Source organism: Bos grunniens, chromosome 11 (genome assembly GCF_055505025.1).
Source record: "Bos grunniens cultivar Pamir isolate PY7600 chromosome 11, Bosgru_T2T1.0, whole genome shotgun sequence".
In the NCBI taxonomy this organism is placed as follows: Eukaryota; Metazoa; Chordata; class Mammalia; order Artiodactyla; family Bovidae; genus Bos; species Bos grunniens.
Window position 1 is genome coordinate 34,002,350 of NC_141175.1, and position 25,443 is coordinate 34,027,792.

Genomic DNA, 25,443 nt, shown 5'->3' on the forward strand with positions numbered 1-25,443 from the left:
ACGCCACATCCTCATCTGATAGGCATCTATCAGGAAAGAAGCCCTTAGTGCTGTTACCGATGAAACAGATAAGCGCTGGGGATACAGACTGAGACACAGAGCAGTTACCCAAGAGGAATGCTCCTTCATCTGGTGTTGGTTGCTGTGAGGGCCACTGGCATGGCCTCGCCAAAAGCAGTTTTGGCAGAGTTGGTAGTTGTGGCACTGCTGGCACCGGTACCGGAAACCCATCATGCTCTCGCAGCGGCAATAGGAGCACTCCACAGGGTGGAAGACTTTAGGGCGGGAGGAGAGGGCCAGAGAGAGAGAGAAGTCATTGTCATTTGGAGAAGAAGGTCAGTGCAGTGGAAGACCAAATGTAACATAAAAGCCAAGGTGAAAACACAGCTAGAACTGAAGAATTGCAACTGTCTTCTATTTAGTTCATCTAACCAGCCATTCCATCCTAAAAGAAATCAGTCCTGGGTGTTCATTGGAAGGACTGATGTTGAAGCTGAAACTCCAATACTTTGGCCACCTGATGCGAAGAGCTGACTCATTGGAAAAGACCCTGATGTTGGGAAAGATTGAGGGCAGGAGGAGTAGGGGACGACAGAGGATGAGATGGTTAGATAGCATCACTGACTCAATGGACATGAGTTTGGGTAAACTCCGGGAGTTGGTGATGGACAGGGAGGCCTGGCGTGCTGCGGTTCATAGGGTCGCAAAGAGTTGGACACGGCTGAGTGACTGAACTGAACTGAACCAGCCATTCACTGAAATAAAAAGACAATACCAAAATGTCCCATTGAGAATCGATTACAATTCACCTTAGAAACCAATCAATTTCCGTCTTTAAAACATCACTCATGTCTCAAAGTTTGCATACATGGAGAAGGCAATGGCACCCCACTCCAGTACTCTTGCCTGGAAAATCCCATGGACGGAGGAGCCTGGTAGGCTGCAGTCCATGGGGTCAATAAGAGTCGGACACGACTGAGCGACTTCACTTTCACTTTTCACTTTCATGCATTGGAGGAGGAAATGGCAACCCACTCCAGTGTTCTTGCCTGGAGAATCCCAGAGACAGCGGGGCCTGGTGGGCTGCTGTCTATGGGGCTGCACAGAGTCAGACACGACTGAAGCGACTTAGCAGCAGTAGCAGCAGCATAAGTAAGGAGAGACACCTTCACTCCAAATTTCTCTTCCAATCCTATTTCTTTTAAAGAGATGTATATTGTTGGCTGTGGACACGTCTCCTTCACTAACATAAAATCTGAGAGGGCCAGGACGACACGCTATGTGTCTCTATTACCTGCGAGTGGTATTTCACACAGTCCCTTGGACTGATGGTCTTCAAATGTTTGCTGAATTAAATAGTATTACATACTGGGGAGCAAATGGGAACTGGTAAACAAAAAAAAAAAAAGTAAGGCAAGCCACATCAAAATACTAGTTTTAATAGCCAATGGGAATTTGCTGTATGACTCTGAGAACTCAAACCTGGGCTCTGTAACAACCTAGAGGGGTAGGGATGGGGAGGGAGGTGGGAGGGAGGCTCTAGAGGGAGGGGACATATGTATGCCTATGGCTGATTCATGTTGAGGTTTGGCAGAAACCAACACAATTCTGTAAAGCAATCATCCTTCAATTTAAAAAAAAATTTTTTTTAATTAAAAAAAAAAAGTACTAGTTTTAGGTAAGAGCTCTAAGTACTGACATAAAATAAAGTACTCTAATCTAACCAATGAAGGGTCAGTGATTTGGAGGAAGGGAAACTCAGTGACCTGCCACTCTTTTCTCCACCTCACACAGCATCTTACCTGGTGGACAACCGCCAGCTGGCAATTAGGATTTATAAGGGTTACTGGAGCCTGAAAGTCCAATTCATTGAGTGGAAAGTGGGCAATAAATGCACAACTGTGTATTTCAGATTGTTATTTATACTTTTAAATGTTGAAAGCAACATTGTTCCCTTTGCCAATTCAATTCTGAACACAAGAAGTCAAAGTCAAAGGAAAGAGGGGTGTAATAGTCAAATCATCATTTGAATAGCTCTTTATGGCTCTATGGATACAAAGGCAATCTTATCTCAATTATAAGGACTTCTAGTCCTGCTTCCAAAAATGTAGGTTAACTAGAGAATCAAGACTCAAAACAAACAAGGACAAAACCTGAGCACTTGGTGAAAAAAATAATGCAACAGGATCACTAAAGAATAACAGAAAGAGTAAAATCTGGAATGAGAAGTTGAAAGTATAAACTTCCTCTGCAGCTGCTAAGTCGATTCAGTCGTGTCCGACTCTGTGCGACCCCAGAGACGGCAGCCCACCAGGCTCCCCCTTCCCTGGGATTCTCCAGGCAAGAACCCTGGAGTGGGTTGCCATTTCCTACTCCAATGCATGAAAGTGAAAAGTGAAAGTGAAGTCGCTCAGTCGTGTCCGACTCTTAGCGACCCCATGGACTGCAGCCCACCACGCTCCTCCATCCATGGGATTTTCCAGGCAAGAGTACTGGAGTGGGGTGCCATTGCCTTCTCTGAAACTTCCTCTAAGAAATTTAAATTTTTGTCACCAAGATATTTCTAAAGAGTAATCAAAGTGTTAATCACATAAGAATGTAATCAATAACTACTACATAGAAAGTCACAACAAAATGTTCACATGGATAATGATAATACATCTCGACAAATGAGATTCCCTCTACTTGGTAGACTAGGCATAAAACGATTTTACGAAAATGAGCTGGATATGAAACTACTAAAACATTTAGGACTATAAAAGTATTGCTCCCCCAAGGAAGCAATATTGTTATAATTTAATAGCACAAAGCTCTTTCCAAAAATCCTGTTTAAAATTTAGCTGTTTTAGTCTACTCAAGAAATTCCAGAACTTTAGGAAAATAATCTTGCGTCTAAGGACTTGTGAACTAAAGTCATAATTGGGCAAAAGGCTGAGAAATTAAAAAAAATAAAAGATATGAATAGGAGGCAGAGAATATAAGAGAGTATGGTTATGTTCTCTCATTCTTACAAAATGAAGAAGAGGACTCTAACTTTTAGTGCCTGTCACCTTTCATTCTTTCTCTTCTGTGGAATAAGGAGAGACAGGCAAGAGCCATGAGAGAAGGGAAGGTCCAGAGAAAACAGGGCCTTTCCTTTAATGAACTGAAACAACCTAATCAAGGAGTTAAGCTGGTAACAATACTAGAAAAACCTAAGAAGTTACTCAGAGGTAAATACCATTTCAATTCCAAAAGAACCCGCCTCCCAAAGTGGGATATGCAAGAGACACAGGTTTGATCCCTGGGTCGGGAAGAAACCCACTCCAGTATTCTTGGCTGGAGAATTCCATGGACAGTGGAGCCTGGCAGGCTACATAGTCCATGAGGTCACATGAATTGGACACGACTAAAGTGACTTAGCATGCATGCACTTGGGGAGAATACTGAGAGCAATTCAGTAGTAAAGAAAAAAACTGAGTACTGGTGAAACCAAGTAGCAAATTCTATCTTAGCTACTTTCCTTTAAACTATTCCAAAATAATTATAATTTTAATGGTGGCTATTTAATATATTCAATTTTTTGGAGCTAAGCTTTTTATAAACTACAGGGGAAAAAAAGGAAGTCACGGCTAAGTCGGGTGGGATCAAACGGAAAACAATCATCTGGAATTTGGGGAGAAAAGCCTAGAGTTTGAAACACAAAGTTTTCTGACCTGATATTACTACATTGGTATCCTATGTAATATGTCCCCTTTCCTCTTTTTTTATTTTTGAGAAATAAATTTTCTTTTTTGAAAGCTGAAACTACAAATTCAAATGATGGAGTGCCAACAAATATCAATTACAATTTTCAGTGACAATAGCTAAGACATTACATATATTATCAGTTCACATACTTCCTACAGCACAGGGGACTGAATGATGAAAGTTCTGCTTACCATTCTCCACGTGGGCAAGCCTATGCATGAGAGGTAGCCAGACAAGGCACTGGGGAGGAGGATCGGCCATCATTGTGTCTAAAAACATATTTAGCATTATCTTTTTCTGTGAAGAGAAAAAAAAAATTATTTTTCTCTGAACTCTAACGTTAGGCTAACTTAGGATTCTCACAACCAAGGTGGAATGAATTACATGGGAAATTTTATAGCAAAATAAATAATATTTTGCATTACTACAGACATTGTAACACACTACCCTAAATACTATTTCTATATTCAAATGCATTTCTACTTATATTATTTTATTTGAGTCTTAAAACAACTGTATAAGACAAATAGGCTAGGATGGAATTAGTGTGCTGTACACCTGAAGCTTGGAGCAGGGAATGGCAGCCCACTCCAGTATTCTTGCCTAAAGAATTCCATGGACAGAGGAGTCTGGCAGGCTACACAGCCCATTGGGTCACAAAGAGGCAGATAGGACTGAGGGACTAACACACACACACCTGGAATAAATATTGTAAGTCAACTGTATTTCAATAAAGATACGAAATGAAAAAAGATAAATCAGCGTTACTATCTTCATTTTACAGATGAGACAAGAAAGGAAAAACACATTTACATGACTTGTAAAAGTCTTAACCGAATCAGAACAACTCAGGTAATCCTTCAAAAGACTACTTCTGAAGAAATCTGAAGCAAAGTCTCAGATCCAAGACAGAGTACAGGCCAGCAGTGAATGGAGAGAGGGAAAGGGTCTCACATATATGCAAGAGGGCTGAGGGTGATAACAGTAGGAAGTCACCACCCAAAGGCCCTTTATACACAGCTGTGCACTGATGGTGTGGTTTGAGAAATGCCTACTCAAATAGGCTAAATTTTTCCAAAGTGTTTTCCATCTCAGGCATCCAAGTTACTCCTGTTTCTGAGATTTCAATGGAAATTGGGAGGAATGGGTGAACAACAAAAAAATAAAACCAGTAAGTCACCCAACATTTGAATGGAGGTTCGGACGTGGAAAATATAGTGGATATGTAAATAACTGCAATAAACCAAAATAAAATTAAAAGCATCCACTTCAAATTGAGAAAGAAGATGCTAGGGTGTTTTTTTAACTAGTCAGAGGTAGTTAACAAATATTAAACATATCATTCATGATAATGTTTAAATTAATATTATCTGTATCTTCTTATATTTGTTAAAAATTACATTTTTACAAGCCCACTTATAATCCTAATGTTACTTTCCCTAAAAAGTCTTGGCTCACCTATCATGGAGTTTTACAGGTTTTTAAAAAATGTTCAAGATGAAAAAGTTCCTTAAAAAACTAAAAATAGAGCTACCATATGACCCTGCAATCCCACTCATGGGTATATATCCAGAGGAAAACATGGTCTGAAAGGCTACATGTACCCCAATGCTCATTGCAGGACATGAAAGCAACCTAAAAGTCCATAGAGAGAGGAATGGATATATCTGATATCTCAAAATTCCCTTATAAATACACTCAGGATCAGTTTCTAAAAGTTGTCCTCAGTTCAATTCAGTTCAGTCACTCAGTCTTGTCCAACTCTTTGTGACCCCATGGACTGCAGCACACCAGGCTTCCCTGTCCATCACCAACTCCCAGAGTCTACTCAAACTCATGTCCATCGCGTTGGTGATGCCATCCAACCATCTCATCCTCTGTCGTCCCCTTCTCCTTCCACCCTCAACCCTTCCCAAAATCAGGGTCTTTTCCAATGAGTTGGTTCTTGTCCTACGTTGTCCTAAATCATACTATAATTGGAGGTCCACTGAAAGCATGAGGAGTGAAGCCAGAAGAACCATGTCCCAGGACTCTATCTTCCATAAACTACGTGATTTGGGGGAAAATCACCTAATAATCTGGTTTCAGTTTTCTTATCTCTCAAGGGCTAGAGCAGTGGTTCTCCAAGGATGGCCAGAGATCCCCCTGGGAGGTTCCTAAATCGTTTCTAGGGAGTTCATGAGGCCAAAACTACTTCCATAATAACACTAAGATATTATCTGCCTTTTCCAGTTCACTCTCTCAAGAGGGTATGGTGGAGTGTTCCAACATGGCATATCCATAATTATCTGCAAAAGCTTTTAAAATGTTCCTCCCTTTTCCAACTACACAGCTGTGTGAGACCAGATTATTTTTTCCATACTTACTCCAAAACAACATATCACAACAGATTGAATGGATAAGCAGATATGAGAATCCAGCTGCCTTCAATTGAGCCAAGTATTAAGGAAATTTGCCAAAAATATAAAACAATGGCATTCTTCTCATTAAATTTTTTTGTTTTGGAATACATTTTTCATAAAGTATATTATTTGTGTTAATTCTTTTTAAATGATTTAATATTTTTAATTTATCAATTTTAATTTCTAACATGGAAATAGTGATAGATATAACCCACATAGACAAAAGCTCTCTGGGGTTCTCAAATGTTTTTTGGGGTGTAAAATGGTCCTGATACCAGAAAGTCTGAGAACTCATGGGACAGAATTCCTAGCTCTAAAATTTCATGTCTCAGAAAATAACTATGTGAAAAAGAGACTGCCTCTTTCTCTACCTTTTTATTTTATTTTGGTTTTACTCTTGAACGCATGCTTTGCATTTCTCTATTTTTTACAGCACAATATTTATAATAAAAGCTGTAATAAAACTGCATATAACGCACATTCCAATTACAATTCTCATTTTTCTGTATTTCCCTCCAAATGCATGTTTCTATAGAGTTACGTACACAGGGTAGATAAAAATATACGATCTGTTTTTTAAGTTGTTTTATTAAATACTTTATTGTTTTGCTACAACGTCTTCTTTTCTAATCATTTTAACAGCTGCCTTATCCACTGAGCAAAAACACCATGATTTATTTATGCCTTCCCCAATAAAACACTAAGGCTGTTTTTATCTTCGTACGTACTTTCCTATTTTTCTTTTAATCCGGTGTTTCAGTTTGTCACCTACCTCCCTGCCCTTTGTTATTCTAATCCTCAATACTGACAATTACTAGTCTAGATGCCATCCATTCTCAAGTCCCTCCCTCTACTTTGAGCTACAACTTTCCTGCATTAAAAGAGGGGACAAATTATCTCTTAAAACTGGGAAATCCAGTATCACTAAAATAATATGCGAAAACAAGTAAAATAATGTAGCATTAGATCATCATAATTGCAATTTCCAATCTCATCATTTTTATTAAAAACTCTTATTTTCTTATAGGCAATAGGTAAATAATTTTTATCCATTGTCCTATGACTTACTTGGTCATCAGTTAAACAATGTACAGCATTTAGCTAAAAGCCTTAAAAATATCATTTTAAAAATCTTTCAGATTAAAATGTTTTTATACAAACTTTTGTGTAGAGTTATAAAAATATTTTGTCTGACAAGGGCAAGCACACGTTAACTGGTTATGGGACCAGTGTTATGGATTGGCCTTCAATTATTAAAAGGCTCTGAATTTGTCCATATCACAGATTTATTTTGGACTTTGAAAATTAGGATACTTTGCAATGACACAACAATGTAAAGTTGCTGTGCTTTTTGTCAGAGCGACTTTTATTTATTACAGCTTTTAAAAAATGGAAAGTCTTTAAAAAATCTGAAATTCTGTATTTTCCTCATTGTAAACATTATCTCATTGTAGATAATGATGGAATAAAAGTATCAATGAAAACAATTAGGTTGCAAGTAAGTATATCCATGAGCTTTAAGCTTATGATTAGAATTCAAACCCAGATACTTTCTCATGCCATATTTAAAACCACTACTCAATTAATCCAACAAATAACTAGTAAGCACTGATGATTTTCTAGACTGTTAGTCACGAGGATGTAAATTTGAAGAAGACCAAGGTGCATCCCTTCAGGATATTAGTGAGCTACATATAACTGGCCAGAGATTGCAGAACAGGAAGCAATTAATCCTACATTGAAAGATTCAGAGCATCAAAGACCAGGAGATATTTAGCTGTGATACGAAATATGAGGCCTTTGTTGGAGGAGACAGAAAAGGTCAGAGGCTACTGCATTTCAGTGAGGGCTAAGAACATAAAGAAGAGAAGAACATCACTTTCGCTTATGCAAAACAAGTGAAATGCAAATCAAAACTATGCTAAGATAACATTTCTCATCTCTCAGACTGGCAAAAAAATCCTAAATGAAAGAATATGTGCTGTTGGCAAGGCTGCAAAGAAAAAGATGGCCTTACCCATTGCTGGTGGGAATGTAAAGGGCACTGGGGCAATATCTAAGGGCATCCTGAGGCAAAGGGGTAGGAGAGATCCGGAGTGAAGGAGAAAAGACAGGCTGCGGGTGGACTGATAGCACCGCCTGTGTGGCTGACAATCCAGTAGACAATGAGGAGTTTGCAAGGTTTGTTTTTGTTTAAAGCAAAATAGGGACATCAACAGGGATGTTTTTTAAAATGATGACTTAAACTCAGATTTGCTTATGCTTAGGAATAATGAATCAGAAGCAGCATCTGAGCAGGCATGTCCTCATCTTTTAGGCTGCCATTAGGGCAGGAAGTAAAGTGACTAGGAGTCCACGATTCTCAGAGCTTTCTCGGCAAAGAATTTTCCTGCTTACCCTGAAGACTAGTGAACCAGAGACTCCAGAGGAGGGAGTACATGTAGACTGTGTCGCAGAGAAGCTGAGCCAAGAGCCCCCAACACTGCACACCCAGCAACCTCCAGCCCTGCCTACTGGCCAGGGAACCATCAGACCCTGTTCTCAGCTCATGAGTAATAGCAGAGGGCAGGGCCTTTTCTACAGCATTGTTCACAGTAAGCACTATTAACTGACAAAAATCTCTTAAAAAATGAAAACATAAGTCAACTATACTCCATTAAAAATTAACCTTAAAAAAAGAAAACAATCTTGGAGCCATCGTCATTTCTACCTAAGAAATAATTTAGCAAGACATTCTCCTCCACAGGCCCAACTAGGGCAAAATCTCAGTTTCAACTCTCTGCAATTTTGTTCAATCTAATGAAAGCCAGCGATATAGGCCTCATTACCATAGACCTGTTCATATAAAAATCCATGTTATACACTGTATTTCATCCAATCTAAGACACCATCATTTGTAAGATGCACCATTATTTTTTTTTTCCTGCCACTAAGAAAGAAAAACACTCAGCCAATTAAACTAACTCAATGACTTAATTAACTATAATCCTTCATGACATGTGAATCGGTCCCACCAGCCTCCTGATGAACTGAAATTCCTTTCATCTATTCAGAAGGATTTGGCAATTTTGCAAGGTTCAGTGGCACTGCTTCAACTGACAAGAAATGATTTTGGTTGTATCTCAATGATAAAAACACAGCTTCATCTATTTGTGGATATCTTCCTTTAAAAAAAAAGAAAGAAAGAAAATCTTCTGTAAAGCACCTGATGTTGCTTTGTAAGAAAATATGTAGTTTTTCCAATGATGAGTATTTATGTCACTAATGCAAAATTTATTTCTGTTATGTCCACCATCTTCTGTGTTTACAACAACTTTTTAATACTGAATCAGAGTATACTCTCCCTGAGGACATCTGAAATGACAGCACATGCAGTACCAAAAGGGGGACATAACTCAGCTGAAGTGCCTCCGACAGCAACAACTATGATCAAGTTATTACATATGCACAGGAAATGAAAACCCATCATAACCACCACCCGCCAAAAGCAATGGTCAGATGCCATGGGCTATACGAGAGATTTTGAGAGACGTTAGGCATGGAAAGGGTCTTCAAATCAATGAAAATGGTAATAATGCACACGAGATTATAACGGTAATGAGGGGCTTGCTAACACAGACAATAAACGTTGCTTAGTTAGGATACCTATGAAACACATACACACATATTCATATGCCAGTCAACTCTTGCTAAACTTTAGTCAATATCCAGGAAAACAAAGTCAGAACTTCCAGGAAGTTCTGTAATATAATTTTTGGTGAATATATGTATGGATATATGTTATTCTATGGCCTGGCTAAATATCTCATATTTTAATCTTTTGAAAGTGAAAGTGAAAGTTGCTCAGTTGTGTCCGACTCTTTTGATCCCATGGACTATACAATCCATGGAATTCTGTAGGCTAGAATACTGAAGTGGGTAGCCTTTCCCTTCTCCAGGGGATCTTCCTAACCCAGGGATTGAACCCAGGCCTCCCACATTGCAGGTGGATTCTTCACCAGCTGAGCCACAAGGGAAGCCCAAGAATACTGGAGTGGGTAGCCTTCCCCTTCTCCAGCAGATATTCCCGACCCAGGAATTGAACTGGGGTATCCTGCATTGCAGGCGGATTCTTTACCAATGGAGCTATCAGGGAAGCCATTTTAACCTTTTACTTCTAAATAATTTCAGATTTATGGAAAGCCTATAAGAAGATTATTTAAAAATTCCCATTTGCCATTAACTCAGACTCCTCAAATGTTAACACTGCAGAAGAGATGTACTTTTAACTTTAAACAGCTTTTTATTCTGCAAAATCAGGACATTCTCTTGATTAAACGCAAGTATCAAAATCAGGAAATCAATGTTATTGACAGAATACTATTATCTAGTCTACAAGCTTCAATTCAGATTTTCTCTATTGTCCCAATGACGTCCTTTATAACAACTACAACAAAAATCCGGATCATGGTTGTGTTTCAGTTTTCATGTCTCTTTAGACTCCTAAAATCTGGAACAGCTCCTCAATCTTTTTTTGTCTTTCATGACATTGCCCTTTTAAAGTTATGTTGCAGAAAAACATAACATTGCCAGTTATGTTGCAGAAATCCTGCATTTGGCATTATTGAATGTTTCCTCAATGAGACTCTGGTTGTACTTTTCTCTAAAGAGAACCACAGCAATCATACTGGCTACTTCTTAGGGCATCCTACTAGGGAACAGGATTGTCAGCCTCTCCCTCTGCTGGAGACGTGGATTTGATCACTTGGTTAAAGTGGTATCTGACAGGTTTCTCTACTGCCAAGTTACTATGTTTCCCTTATAATTAATAAATATTCTGTGGTGAGACACCTTCAAACTATGTCAGTATCCTATTTCCGTATCTTTTACCCATTAATTTTAACATGTGTGCTAAGTCACTTCAACCATGTCCGACTCTGTGCAACCCTATGGACTATAGCCCACCAGACTTCTCTGTTCATGAAATTCTCCAGGCAAGAATACTGGAGTCAGTTGCCATGCCCTTCTCCAGGGGATCTTCCCGACCCAGGGATCGAACCATAACCAGGGACTGAACCGGCATCTCATACGTCTTCTGCATTGTCAGGAGGGTTCTTTACCACTAGCACCATCTGGGAAGCTTTAACATAGATTTTAAAAAGTTCTCTGCTTTCTAGAACTTTTTAAATGTAGCATGAAGCTCTGTTATCTCATCTCTACCTGGAAAAAAAAAATGGCTGCTACAGCAAGTATCCACTCTGCTCTGAGTTCTTTGAGGCACACTTAAGATCTCAGGAATATACTCACACTAACCTCTGGAGCAAGACCACACAAGGACACTCACGAATAAAGAAGAAATCAAATCTATCTTTCTTTTATATGAAAATGGCATTATACTCTTGAGAGACTGTGAGCTGACAGTTGAGAGTTGTACAGCATTGCTTGTCTCTGGTGCTCAGGAAACAATGATCTGAATTGTATAGAGTTTTATATCAAAATTCCTATATTTCACAGTTAATAACTCACTAGGGAGAGTAATACATGTCTAGTAGCAATAATACAAATACTTCATCTCAAATATTTTCCTGGAAACTCTTAGTAATTTGAGATATTTCAAATCCTATCATTTTTTTTTTCAGAAAAGACTTCCCTCCCCTCTCCCAAAAAGAGTTCTCAGGTGAACTTTTGATCCTCCCTCTTTTTTATACCCCCACCTCTGATTTAAAGCTCTTTTTCCTCCCATATTCAAGACTATATCCGTAGAGTGAAGCAATCTGGCAAAATTTGACTAAAGGTAGAGGGGCAGATGAGAGCTCTTCAAGTCCTACGTTCTATTAAACCGTCCTTACCTGCTGTGGAAAACAGGTGCGGACCGAGTGCTCTGTGTAACCAAAAGATGGCCCTTCAAAGACAGCTGTTGGGAGCTTCAGAACTTCCTTCAGAAACTGGTCAAACTTGCTAAATATCATTAAGCCATTGGAATCTGACATCTGGGAGAAAACATCTATGAGAATAAAACCAAATAAAGTCAAACTATAAAGAAACACCAACTTTTTATAAACAGCTGTATGTCATTTGTATATCCATCCAAAAACATCGTTAAAAAGTATCATAAAGTTACTATGACTTTTAGTTAACATGTACTCTCAATCTCTTTCACACTATGTGGTTACTTTGCTAAGAAGGCTCCTCTTTCCCAATCATTGAATACTCTACCAAAAGATCACACAACCATTCACATACATCCATCTACCTACTCTTTTTGAGCGTACATAACTGGATAATATATCACTTTTTATTTTACCTATTTACACCTCACCTTCCTTATTCCAAGAAGAATTTGTAGCAGCACATCTTTATCTCTTACATTTATGTATGTACTTATATGACATATACATATTTGAGTGTATGAATATAGTTGAATATTGGTGAAGGGTATGAAAGAAACTGTATTATACATGTGTATTCATATACTAATGATGTAATGTATTCTTATGTAGCATGTTCATTTAAAACATTCCATTTAATAAGTTCCAAAGTAGAATAAAAAAGAACTCACATTATCTTTTCTATCATAAGATCCTTTGATACTATAAGATTCTGTTTTTACATAATGTCTGACCCAAGCAGCTGAGAAAGAGGTTTCCAGTAGTATTACTATTTCTTTATCTTCTTAGAGAGAGCTTCCTATCTCTGGTTAGTAATTCTCCTCTTCTCACCCATAGTTGAGGAGAAAAAGAAAAAGAACCTGGAGCTCAAAACAACTTGACAACTATAACCTACGCTTTCTTTTCAAATTATTCAGCTTTCTTACAAACAAATCAGTGAGTTAAATATGCGGAGAAAAAAAATGTCCTGAGGCCTTTTCAACCATGGTATTTTGAAAAATAATAGTCTATATATTCATAATAAAAAGGTATATTAGAAATATGTATGTAATAGATACATACAATGTACATTTTTACATTACTCTTTAGGTTCAATCTGGGGATTTTATCGAAAACCACTAGGTAAAAAAAAAAGAAACATTTAAAATATGTTAATCAAAGGAAGATAAAACTTAGATCATCAGCACCACAGGGTAACTATTAAGGCATCAGAAAACAGAAAATTATCAAAGGAAAATCTCTGGCATGTTCCTTTCGTGATAGCTGCTAGTTTGCAGTTGAGGGAATAGCATTAAATACCCATTAGGAGTGGAAAATCCAACAAGAGGCTAAAAGAAACACAGTCCTAGTAGAAAGTAAAATCAATTAATTAACAAATACATACTAAGTTCTCACTGAGTGGTCCAAGTGCCAAGCATTCTGCTGTGTATTTTGAAACACAACAGGGAAGTATGATACATGGTCCTTATCCCTAAGACACTTCCAAAGTAACTGGGAAAAATAAGATACATATGAAGCAAAGAAGAATGAAACACTAAGCTAACTTAAATAGAACAGAAAGAAAGGAGGCATATGATATTAGTTTAACCTCACCATTTGCTATGGCTGAGTCTGCTTGTGTGTGTGGCATGCTAAGTTGCTTCAGCTGTGCCTGCAGACACCCAATATTCTTACCTCCTTCATCAGTAATAGAACACTAATTTTATTTGTGGAGCAATGTACCCAGCTAAGAGATCACACTTTGCAGCCTTTTAATACGTTTCAGTCATGTGACTAGGTGTTTGGAGACTCTAAGCAGAAAGGTTGTGAGAGATTTCCTGGAAGGCTGGTTAAAGAAAGTTGACTGCACTGGAAATAGATCCCTTTTTCCTTCCTCCTCTTGCTGTCTGGAATGCAGCCATGAAAAGTAGACTATGAAAAGTGAAAGTGAAAGTGTCAGTCACTCAGTAGTGTCCATTTTTTGCAACCCCATGGACTATAGCCCGCCAGGCTCCTCTGTCCATGGAATTCTCCAGGCAAGAACACTGGAGTGGATTGCCATGCCCCCCTCCAGGGGATCTTCCCAACCCAGGGATCCAACCTGGGTCTCCTGCATCGCGGGCAGATTCTTTACTGTCTCAGCCATCAGGGAAGCCCTGGACGATATGGTAATCTCAAACTTTATGTAGAAATCATATATCAGAATGATAGAAAAGAAGGATATAGAAAGCCTGGGTGTCAGATGAACACAAAGTTACCGTATCAATCCTGGACTACATACCCCTGGACTTCCTTAATATAAGAGAAAAATAAACTTCAACTTTGTTTAACACTATTATCCTGGGATTTTGCAATCCCTAATATTAAGGGACTAATATTAAGTACCTCTAAACTTTACTAAACATTACCCCATTTTACTGTCACAAAAAGACAGTGTGTGTGTGTGTGTGCACGCACACATGTGTATGCACATAATTGTTTAAATTTCATAGCTAAGGAAACTAGCTTAGAAAAGTTAAACTTCTTAAGGTCAAAAAGTTACATCTAGATCAAGATTTAAACTCACACCGATTCCAAAGATATTCCACTACACTATGCTGCTGCTGCTAAGTCACTTCAGTCGTGTCCGACTCTGTGTGACCCCATAGACGGCAGCCCACCAGGCTCCCCCATCCCTGGGATTCTCCAGGCAAGAACACTGGAGTGGGTCCACATTACACTTCTTCAAAATATAGTGTAGAATAGATAGAAAAATACATAGGCAGGGGCTGTAAAGAAAGAAATTTAGAAAGTTGGCCTTGAAAACCAGGATTTGAAACGAAGTAAAAACAGGAGGAGTAGGGGCTTTGGGACACAACTAGAGAAGAACAGAGATAAATAAAACAAATGAATGAATATAACAAAGCAGAAACAGAGAATAAACTAGTGGCTGTCAATGGGGAGAGGGAAGGGGAGAATGGGGATTAAGGGATGAAAAGGTATAACCTAATACATATAAAATAAATAAGCTACAAGGATATATTGTACAACAAAGAAATATAGCCAATATTTTATAATGACTTTAAGTGGAGCATAATCTCTAAAAATACTGAATCACTCTGTTGCACACTTGAAACTAATATAATATTGTAAATCAACCATATTTCAATTGAGAAAAAAAAAAGAGTAGGATAAAAATCTCCATGGCAGGAGTTTATAGTGTGTCTGTTAGTGATGGCAGACAGGAAACAGTGCACTGAAGAGAATGTTCTGTGATAATTTATATTGAGAAGGAAAGATAAATAAAGATTCAGTAAGAAAAGTAATCACGTTATGAATGAAAACTCAAAGAGGAAACAATTTGGATTTGGTTTAAAAGTAGGGAAGAAATATTTAAAAAGTTAGGTTTCAAGAAATCAGACTGTTAATGATTGGCAGAATAAAAGAGGAAGAGTGAGATTGGAGACATCAGCTAGAAAACTTTGTAAACTTTGTAAGCAATGCAAAAGTAAGGAAGTGAGTGGCAGATGGGGGAGGGGTAGTCAACTCCAAGACATCACATTGGAGGCAACTGAAGTTGATGGCAAACTGGGTTAGAGAATAAAGGAATTTCTAAAATTAGGATTATTTTAAGTTTCCAGCTTCACAATCCTAAAAGGCAAGTCATATGGCAGAGCAGGAAAACAGGAGGAACCCAAATGCTGATGAGATACCCTGAGCCATGGTACCAACCGTGAACTTGCCAGGCTTTGGACTTATTTTTACATGAGAAAAACAAATCCCGATGGTTTTAATGCCACTCCTAGTCAAGTTTTCTGATGCCACTCCATGTATTCATAACTGATACACTAGCAATTATTAATGTGTAGTCACTAATGGTAGAAATAGTGAAGACCAGAGACTTCAGCTACAAAGTACCTACATACACATATGTACATAGCTTCGAATCATAAAAACATACCTGCATACATCCATACCACCAAATTTATACCTAACTCAATCATAGCAGTACTGATTAGATAGTGAAATGGCTAACTTCTCCCCTCAAATAAAAAGTATTATTTTCAGTTATACTTAGTTACTAGGTCATATAATATATACAAAGTAGTAGTTAAATAAAAAACAAAGAAACAAAAAAAACTTTTTAGTCCATGAAAAAAGAAACTTAGTAGGTTTATATTACACTAGTAAGAGAACAAGCAGAAACAAGTTCTTTGGGTGGTTGGTTTTAAGAGATACTGCTAGACGAAAACTGAACGTACAGTTAAGTAATTACTTAGAAGTCATTATTTCTAGAGTTAGTGGTTTAAAACAGTTTTTCCTTTTCTTTTCTTTTAAGCTAGGCTTCTCATATCTGTAAAGAAAAACAGTGAAAATAATTGCTAGATTTTTTTTATCATAAATAAATATAACAATGAATCCAAGTGCATCTCATATCTGTAACAAAATGAAATATAACAATGAATCTATAACAGCAAATATGATTTACTATATACCTATAAAAATATCTTAGCAAAGAAATAAATAAGAGCTAATTAAATGTAATAAAAAATATCCCCAGAATTCAGCTAGCCCTCTAATTAAAGCCCTAAACCCTTCTGGCATTAAAGGAAAAAACTGCTTCCCAGATCACTGGTTAATTCCCCAGTAATTCTATTTATACACCTCTGAAAGAAGGTATGCTGATTTCCCATTAGTTGTCTCCAGATAAAAATACAGGCTTTCTCCCTTGTGAAGAACCCACAATCAAGCCCTTACACACACACGGGTACAAACTTTCAAAAATACCCTGTCCTTTGTGTAGTGGCAAAATAAAGCTCCTATTCTACCATCCTCACATATGTATTGATTTTTTTTTTTTTCTGGAGATAATGACCCTGGCTTTCTTCATTGCATCTAACCATTCCCTTCTTGGCCCTGCATGACCAACCATACACTTCTGCAAGGGGACAGGACTGTTTACAAAAGGACTCAAGTCTATTGAAAAGAAAGCCACTTTCTTTTCTATGTTAGCTTTGCTGGCAAATGACTCTCATCTTCTCTTGCCATCTTTCTACCAACTGAGCAACCTAAACCACACACACACACACACACACACAAAATGTATACACATCTGCATATTTATAAATATCTGTATGTAACTAAATCCAAGTGCATATTTTATTCTCAAACTCATGAATATTCCTACATCATTCACTAAGTCGAAGTGAGGCAGGAGGATGGGATACAGCCATGCCTTGGGCTTCTAGTATTGACTCAGTCAGGAACTACCCTAGGCAACTCTCCAGGCCTCCCTTGCTTTTGGTTTATCTTCTTCTTTTTCATAAAATGCAGATGAGGCAGTCATTTCTTGTTTTCAGTTTTAAAACATTTTGGTTACATGAGAAATATGAATGTGAACAAATTACTCGGATTAAAGAGTCACTTCCTGCTAATGAAGGGAAGGAATGATTAAGAGTACCAGCCATGATAAACAAGCAGTGACAGGTGGTTAAAGACTATAGCACAGGATGCTAAATTTTGAACAGGTGAAACTGCTTAATTATAACGTCAAAGGTTGACTCCCTATAGTTTGTTAATGAAACACCCAGGAAGCAAATCAACTGAAATGTTAGAACTGCCAGTTCTAAGCAAAAACACCACCTCAGGTCATCTTTCCCCCGGCTACTCAAAATGTGGTCTATCCAAAACCCACAAAAGCAATAAGTAATAGAAATTATTATTAAAAAACCATTTTATGCCACAACTCAGAGAAAATGCCTAACAGGGTGTTATCATTTTGGGATATTTCTTTTTTATGCACATAATTTTTGTTTAAAACTGTATTACACTTATGCATTTTGATCTGAAGCATAATTTTAAAGGCAGTACATTCAATCCTGTCAGTATCCCAAAGTGTAACTGAGCTCTCACTTTTGGTCATTAAAGCTGTTTCAAGTCTTCGAATATTATGAAAAATGCTGCAACAAATATATACAAAACCTGGGATTTTTAATTCCTCATGATAAACAGGAAGCAGGCTGAGTTAGGGGATACAAATATTCTTACAGCTTTTCTGATATACGCTGTCAGACTGCCCTTCAAAATGATGGCAACCAGTTTTCTCAAAGACTTCAAAATAAATTGCATGAATCATCTGTTCTTATCTTTTAGTGCAAGACAGATGGCGTTTGAATAAGAGATTAAGTTTCTTAGAAAACAGCAGAATTAGATAAAGCAAATCACACAGTTAAATTAATTGATAAGTACGGTCTAATCAATAATGGCCTTACAGTCTGTAAATTTTGCTTCTCTGAGGATTCCTGACATTATTGAGTCTTCATCATGCTGATAATTAAAGTCTGTATTCTTTGATTATAAATCACTGGTATTTAGAATCCTGTCAAGTTGCCTTTGAATCTTGGATACAGTCCCTAATGGCCATAAGAGTTAACCATTTATCTATAAATGAATGATACCTGGGAAGAGAAACTTACTTAAGAGAGACCTGAGAAGTCTAATTAAGAAATGTCTCAAACTAAAAACACAAATATTGGTTAAGTCATTTTAAATGCTGTCTTTACAATAAAACAAACAAGCAAACAAAAACAGATCAAGTAAAGTGGAGGGAAAGTAAAAGTGTTCATCGTTCAGTCATGACCAACTCTCTGTGACCCCGTGGAATGTAGCCTGCCAGGCTCCTCTCTGTCCATGGAATTCTCCAGGCAAGAATACTGGAGTGAGTAGCCATTCCCTTCTCCAGGGGATCTTCCCAACACAGGGATCCAACCTGCGTCTCCTGCATTGCAGGCAGATTCTTTACCATCTGAGCCACCCGGGAAGCCCAAAATGGGAGGGGAGAAAATTCAAGAAAAAAAAAAATCCTAAAACAGGTAAAATGCAGAAAGATCAAAATAAAAGTAGAAATGCTAAGGCATATTCCATAAATTAGAAAAATCTAACTTAATGGGAACATTAACAGAGGTAACAGCAAAAGTACAGTCAGTGGGAGGAGGCTGCAGGAACTAAGAACAAAGACAGGGAATAAGGAGGCAGAAAAAGTGAATAAATGGTCAAATATCAATTGATGTTACAATACAGTCTTACAGCTAATTTCTGCTACACTATTATTCAGCCACCTCAACTAAGTAGGACATAGCTGTGACTAGAAAGCAAAAGAAAAATGGATTCTCACAACAGTCAAAACTGACAATCATACTACGAAAGTGAGTGCTTCTCTCAATATGAGCAATCACTTCTTTTGCACTTCAATAGAATACAAAGAAGGCTGGTTATGTTTCCTCCATCGGTAGCATATGAAAAGTGGACCAGAAGCAAAGAGAGACTTGTAGAGACTGGAGCACTGATAATACCATCATGTTTACCAGCGATAAAGGACACAAACAGACACTGCCACCACCGATAGCCAGAAATTCAAGAGCTGAAAAAGCACAGCAGTCTGAAAACACGAGAAGGAACAAACCACCCAAGATTTCACCATCAGCCCTACATGTATCACAGAATGACAACCCTAAGAGATGAGAAGTGTTTAAATTATGATCAGTAAGCTCTGTTTAAAACAGGAGGCACAGACTATACAAAGCAGTTTCCACCCTGGGTGATTAAAACAAAAAAGTGGAGATAGGCTAAAATTTTACCAAATGTAAATTACTGATTGAGAACTAAAATTATTGCAGTCCTCTGTTGTAACTACTAGTGAAAAAGTGCAAATTCTAATTCTCTGTGAAGTATGGAAGGGATCCAGGTGACAGCGGGTTTTTGTTTTTGTTTCGTTTTAATGTGGCTTTTGAACTTCTTGTGCCGCTGTGCTATGCTGCTCAGCTGTGTTGAACTCTGCGACCTTTTGGACTGTAGCCTGCCAGGCTCTCTGTCCATGGGATTTTTCAGGCAAGTACCTAGCTGCTGGTACCTAGCATAAAATCTGCATATAAATGTAGCAAATTTAATCACAGATACTAAGAATCCAGAATCACCTAGAATGTGCAGTTAATCAATTTCATATTTTCAACCAGCTTCTCCAGTACTTCTTTATCTGGTATCATCGTCGTTAAAAGGCAGAAAAAAGCCCAACTTTCTTTCTGTCTGTGTTTCAATGAAACATAATTTCATCCATATTGTATTATCTTCCTAAGAAAAACCACACTAGAATTTAGAAAATACTAAGAAATTTCAGCTCCAAAGGGTAATACCTTGAGATACCATGTGAAAAAAACTCAGAAGAGTATTTAAATAAAACTATAATTTTTTCCACCAAAACTTTGTTTTATTGCAGCTGATTTTGAAAAGAGATAACCAGATAACACTGACCAAATATATTATCTAAGATCTTTCTTTAGGCATCTAAATCTAGATCTAATGAGCCACCTAACTTTCCAACTTTTAATGTCATGGTAACATGTAAGAAAAAGCACAGAAAACAAATGTACCTATGAAGAGATCTTGCCAAAAAGCTTGTACTTGAATCAGATGAAGACTCCGTATCTTTCAATTAAAGCAAAAAAACACTGGCCATAGAGGAACATCACACGAAATCTAGTCCATGAGAAATGCTACGGGACAGATGACCCAGTTTCAACAAACCAATTCACAAGGTATCTCAACACTTTGTGAAAACCCACAGCTTCAATCTCACCTCCCTGAAACCTGCCAGTTTCTTACTCCAGGTAAGAAATACAAATAAGAAATACAAATACTAGGTACTTGTATTAGGGTGCCTGGATCACACGTGTCTCCCCTTACAGGACAAGCAGGCTGGAGTACAACAAAGCAGCTCACAGCAGGCTCTGAATCTACAGCCTGAGTTGAAATCCCAGTTTCACCCCCTCAGTTAACTCAGCTGTGAAAGAGAAAGTATCATGTGCTGCTCAAAGGCATGTTAAAGATTCAGTAAGAAAATATATGTAAGGCACCCAGCACAATGCTTGGCGTATCTGAGGCAGTCAGGGACCATCTAAAGAGTGAATAAATGAAAGGGACAAGCAGAAAAATTAAGTAATTGTGGATTTTACCTTCTTCCACTACATTTTATCACCTAATAGTATCCACTGAACAGTACAATGCCAAAATTGAAAACAATAAGAAAATAGCTGAATAAGCAGGTTATTAATTTCTACATAACTACACTTGACTCTAAGGTACTAAAAAAGTTTAATCACAAGGAATACCACCTGATAAAGCATGGAGTGATTAAGGGCTAAACTTGACCAAACCTAGTAAAAGTAATGAAATTTACTTTCTAACTAAAACTGACCAACATAATTAACTTCAAGCATAATGTTTAATAACATAGAAAACATTTTTAAAGCATACAGCTTCAAAAAGAATTTTTTAAATGTGAACGTTACTATTCTGAACCTTTTCAGTTTTCTTGCTTTAAACTAAAAAAAAAAAAAAAAAAAACCCTAACAAATCAATTCAACCAACTTTTTCATCTGACCAGTAGGTGGCATAATTTGAATATTCTGAGCCAGTAGCTGCAAAGAAAATGATATGGTAGTAAGAAAAAACAAAAACGTTCAATAGATAATCATCCAAAATTCTAAAAACATTCATTTAAAAGTCCTCATTTGAAAATACAATCTTTCAAATAATATAAAAATACTTACATCTCAGTTTGTCCAGCATTTTTCCACCACACATGGTTGCTAACATAGCTTTAACTGAAAATACCGTCAACTTGCCTCGGCCCTCACTGCAAAATAAATTATATTAGAAATAATTGCTATCTGGAATCACAAAAGCAATCAAATGTATCACTAAATATCAAGCAACCAGTAAATTGATTCCTGCACTTATGCTACAATATTACCACATTTAGAAACCTTGTATTCTTGTTTTTCCTTTATAGAATTAAGGCTTCACATATGCTATGTGAAAATTGTTCAAACTAGTTTATTTAGAAATGAGTTCAGAAACACCCTGTAAAACAACTTCTATTGGATTTGTAGGCAAAAGCCAAATGGACGGAACCTGAAATGAATATCCCGCCACCTTAATCTATTAAATCCACAGCTGAAGTGTTCGAGTATTCAAACCTGAGGCCCCACCTGGTTTGAACAGTGATTCAAAAATGTGTCCTCCCATCAGGATATTATAACAACAATTTATTTCTCTGTACTAAGGAAACAGGATGCATACTGCTATAAAGATTTTATACAGTACATTTATCTCTATTTGTTTTTCTGGAACAGCCTTTATGTTACCACGTATTTATTCTAAGAAGCTCATCTGAGACGTTTGTACCACGTATTTATTCTAAGAAGCTCATCTGAGACGTTTGTGTCTCGTCTTCTCCTATCACCAATGTGAGAAAAGTGAAGGAGAAGGGAGAGTGACATGAACTCTTCTGCAGGAACTAGAAAGATGAAATGTAGAACGTGAGTGATCTACTCTAAATAAGGCTGTACACCACCTGCGCGACCAGGACAATATCAGCAAGGCCCCAACCCCTGCGGCCACTGCTTCAACCATTCAATTACGCCCTGGTTTCAGAGAAGATGAAAACTTCACTAGCTGGATTTTTAGGTCATATATATAAAATGACAAATATAACGGGCTTTTGCATTAATTTTTTTTAAAGTTTACTTAAGAACAGCATCTTCTTCTTCTTTTTTGGCCACACCATAAAGCATGTGGGATTTTAGTTCTGCAACCAGGGATAAAACCTATGCTTCCTGCCCTGGGGGATGTAGTCTTAGCCACTGGGCCACCAGGGAAGTCCCATTTTTGTGTTAATTTTATGAAGCTTGTGCTTACAAAGTGTCATAGTAACTTAGAGTAAAATACCTTTGCAATAATGAGAACTGTATCATCTTGGTTTTGAAAATCATATGTCCACCTATCATATTTACCAATTCTAATATACTGTCTCCTATTTTCCAAAATTTTTTGTATACAATAAGATCATACCTGGAAAAAAGGTAAAGGGTTGTGATAAGCCAGAAAATTCTCAGTGAAAATACTGCCAGGACACAAATGCTTGTTACCGTCTGATTTTAACTATTACATCTAATAAGATAAAACAGGAATTCTCTAAAACCAGCTAAAATTAGAATGAAAGTGAAGTCGCTCAGTCGTGTCTGACTCTTTGCAACCCCATGGACCGTAGCCTACCAGGCTCCTCCATCCATGGGATTTTCCAGGCAAGAATTCTGGAGGGGGTTGCCGTTTCCTTCTCCAGGGAATATTCTGGACCCAGGGATCGAACCTGGGTCTCCAACATTGTAGGCAGACGGGTTTTTTAAATATATAGTTCATCAGAATACAGATTGTGGTCCATGCCTTACACTGTACTTGGCAATATTATCATCTGGAAATAAGGAACATTCCCATGTCAAACATTCATTGCATTATACAAGCAACATAAGTGGCTAGAAAGAACATAAACTGGCTTAAAAGTGATAGATTTCTGATACAGAACTTCTAGAGTAGACATCTCTTTTTGGTTCCTGACCATCCAAATGCTGAGTCTACATCAACGTACACCCTACCTTATGCAACATGCATACTTCCCACTACCAAAGTACGAAGAAAGAAAGAAAAAAACAAAAGTATGTTTTCCCATCTTTCTTTGAAACTAAGACAGGGGCACATAACACAAGCTCCACTAATAAGATGCATCTGCTCCAGACGTCAAATAGAAAACAACCTGCAGAAGAAAGAACTCCCAAGAATCCACCCAGCGAGGATGGCGACAGGAGGAGCAGTCACACGCAGCGTCTGAGAGCAGAGAGGGGCTGTCATATTGGCACCCACAGTCCATCATCTGTGGTGTCTGGAGCACAAGCAGCAATATCCATGCCCAGCTTGGTGGCAGAGGTGCTTCCTGAGACCACTTATGTGGTATGACTTGAGCTCTGTTCGTGGCAGTGTGGTCTTCAAGCCTACTTTCCCAACCTTAGAAAGCTGAGGGCTCACCCATATTCTTTTAATGAATTAGCCAGAGATGATTCCTACTGGTTACAACTAAGAACTCTGATGAACCTAGCCTCCATCGTGAAGGGGCTCAGAAAGATGACTGAAACAAAACATTCCAGAAGCTCAAAGCGAGAGTAAGCAAGCCTGATGGCCCGCAGAACAAGGATGGTAAGCAAGCGCTTCCCCACAGAAAAGTCGAGCTTTACTGCACAGCTGATGACATTTTTAAGGTAAATGTGCTCAAAACATTTTTTGCAGACACAGATTGCATGATGTAAGAATACCCAGGAAATTCCATAAGGGAAAGTAAAAATGAATCTCAGAAGAGATTTCCACAGAAATCAGGATTCTGATTACCTCTGGGGAGAGAGAGGAATTGTAACACAGAAAGGAGAAACAAGGGGTTCTTCCAGGGTGCTGACAACATCCTATTTCTTGGCCTCTGTAGTGTTTATATGGATATTTGCTTTAGACCAATTCATTAAACTGTACTTTGTTTTGGCTATTTTTCCATAGGTGTTTTCAATTTCTGAATAAAAACTTTTAAAAAATGAATCCTGGGAAAGTGAGGGTTACCATTATTGGACAAAACTAATGGTTTAAGAGAGAGAAAGATGAAAAGGAAATATACAGGCTAAAAAACATTTAAAACGTTTAATCTGCAATGCATAAAATTTTCCATAATGAGAATTTCCATAACAAAATGTAAAAAATAGTAAAAACCCCAAGGTTCTGGTCCAATCTTCAAATGTCTATTAATAGAAGACTGGCTATTAGGCTATAAAAGAATGAAAAAACATATGAAAGATAGAGAATTATATCCAAGATAGATTACTAAGTGAAAAAGCAAAGCAAGGCTTTGAACAAAATAATTGCTAGAACAAAATCTAGCAATTATGTTAAAAAGGAGAGAGTAGAAACAATATTCTCATCTACCTGTATACATATAAATTGTCTGAAAGGATACTGAAAAATTACAGTTGCTTCTAGGGTCAAAAGCAAGCAGCCAAAGAAAAGCAATGAAAGAGTGGGCACTTTTCACTTTATAAATAATACACGTTTGTTCTAGAAGAGGAGGTTCTTAAGCCAATAAACTAAGCTTCCAACAAATGACACTAGGAAAAGAACAGCAAATTAAACCCAAAACAAGCAAAAGGAAAAAAATAATGAGTAAGAGCAAAAATCAGTGAAATTGAAAACTGAAAACCAATAAAGAAAATCAATGAAACCAAAAGGTGGTTCTCTGAATAAACCAGTAACACTGATAAACCTCTAGCCAGACTGACTAAGAAAAAGAGAGAACACACACATTACCAATATCAAAAATGAAAGAAGGGGTATTAGTAGAGACTCTCTAGCTATTACAGAAATAATAAGGAAATATTACAAAAACTTTATGTCCATAAATTCAACAACTTAGATGAACTGGACAATACAAGCCACTCCTTGAAAAACGCAAACTATTAAAGCTTACTCAAGAATAAATAAGTGGCCTGAATAGACCCATATCCATTATAGAAATCGAATCTGTATTTTTAAGCCTTCAAAAAAAAAAAGCTCTTTATTCAGAG

The 25,443-nt window shown here is 37.5% G+C and overlaps 1 protein-coding gene across 21 annotated transcripts in view; it reads right to left on the bottom strand.

Annotated features, from left to right (window-relative positions):
• DTNB (dystrobrevin beta) overlaps nt 1–25,443 on the bottom strand; it is a 241,875-nt gene that overhangs the window by 150,280 nt on the left and 66,152 nt on the right. For 15 of the 21 annotated variants that reach the window (XM_086325903.1, XM_086325906.1, XM_086325902.1 and 12 more), the window contains exons 5-8: nt 21,562–21,647; nt 11,960–12,114; nt 3,921–4,026; nt 109–275 (exon numbers count right to left, since the gene is read on the bottom strand). In XM_086325903.1, coding sequence (XP_086182029.1) covers nt 109–275; nt 3,921–4,026; nt 11,960–12,114; nt 21,562–21,647 — 514 coding nt within the window. Of the gene's footprint in view, nt 1–108; nt 276–3,920; nt 4,027–11,959; nt 12,115–13,382; nt 13,517–17,144; nt 17,416–20,382; nt 20,618–20,656; nt 20,791–21,561; nt 21,648–25,443 lie in introns of those variants that run through there. The other 6 variants (XM_086325913.1, XM_086325909.1, XM_086325907.1 and 3 more) reach the window with 6 other exon arrangements.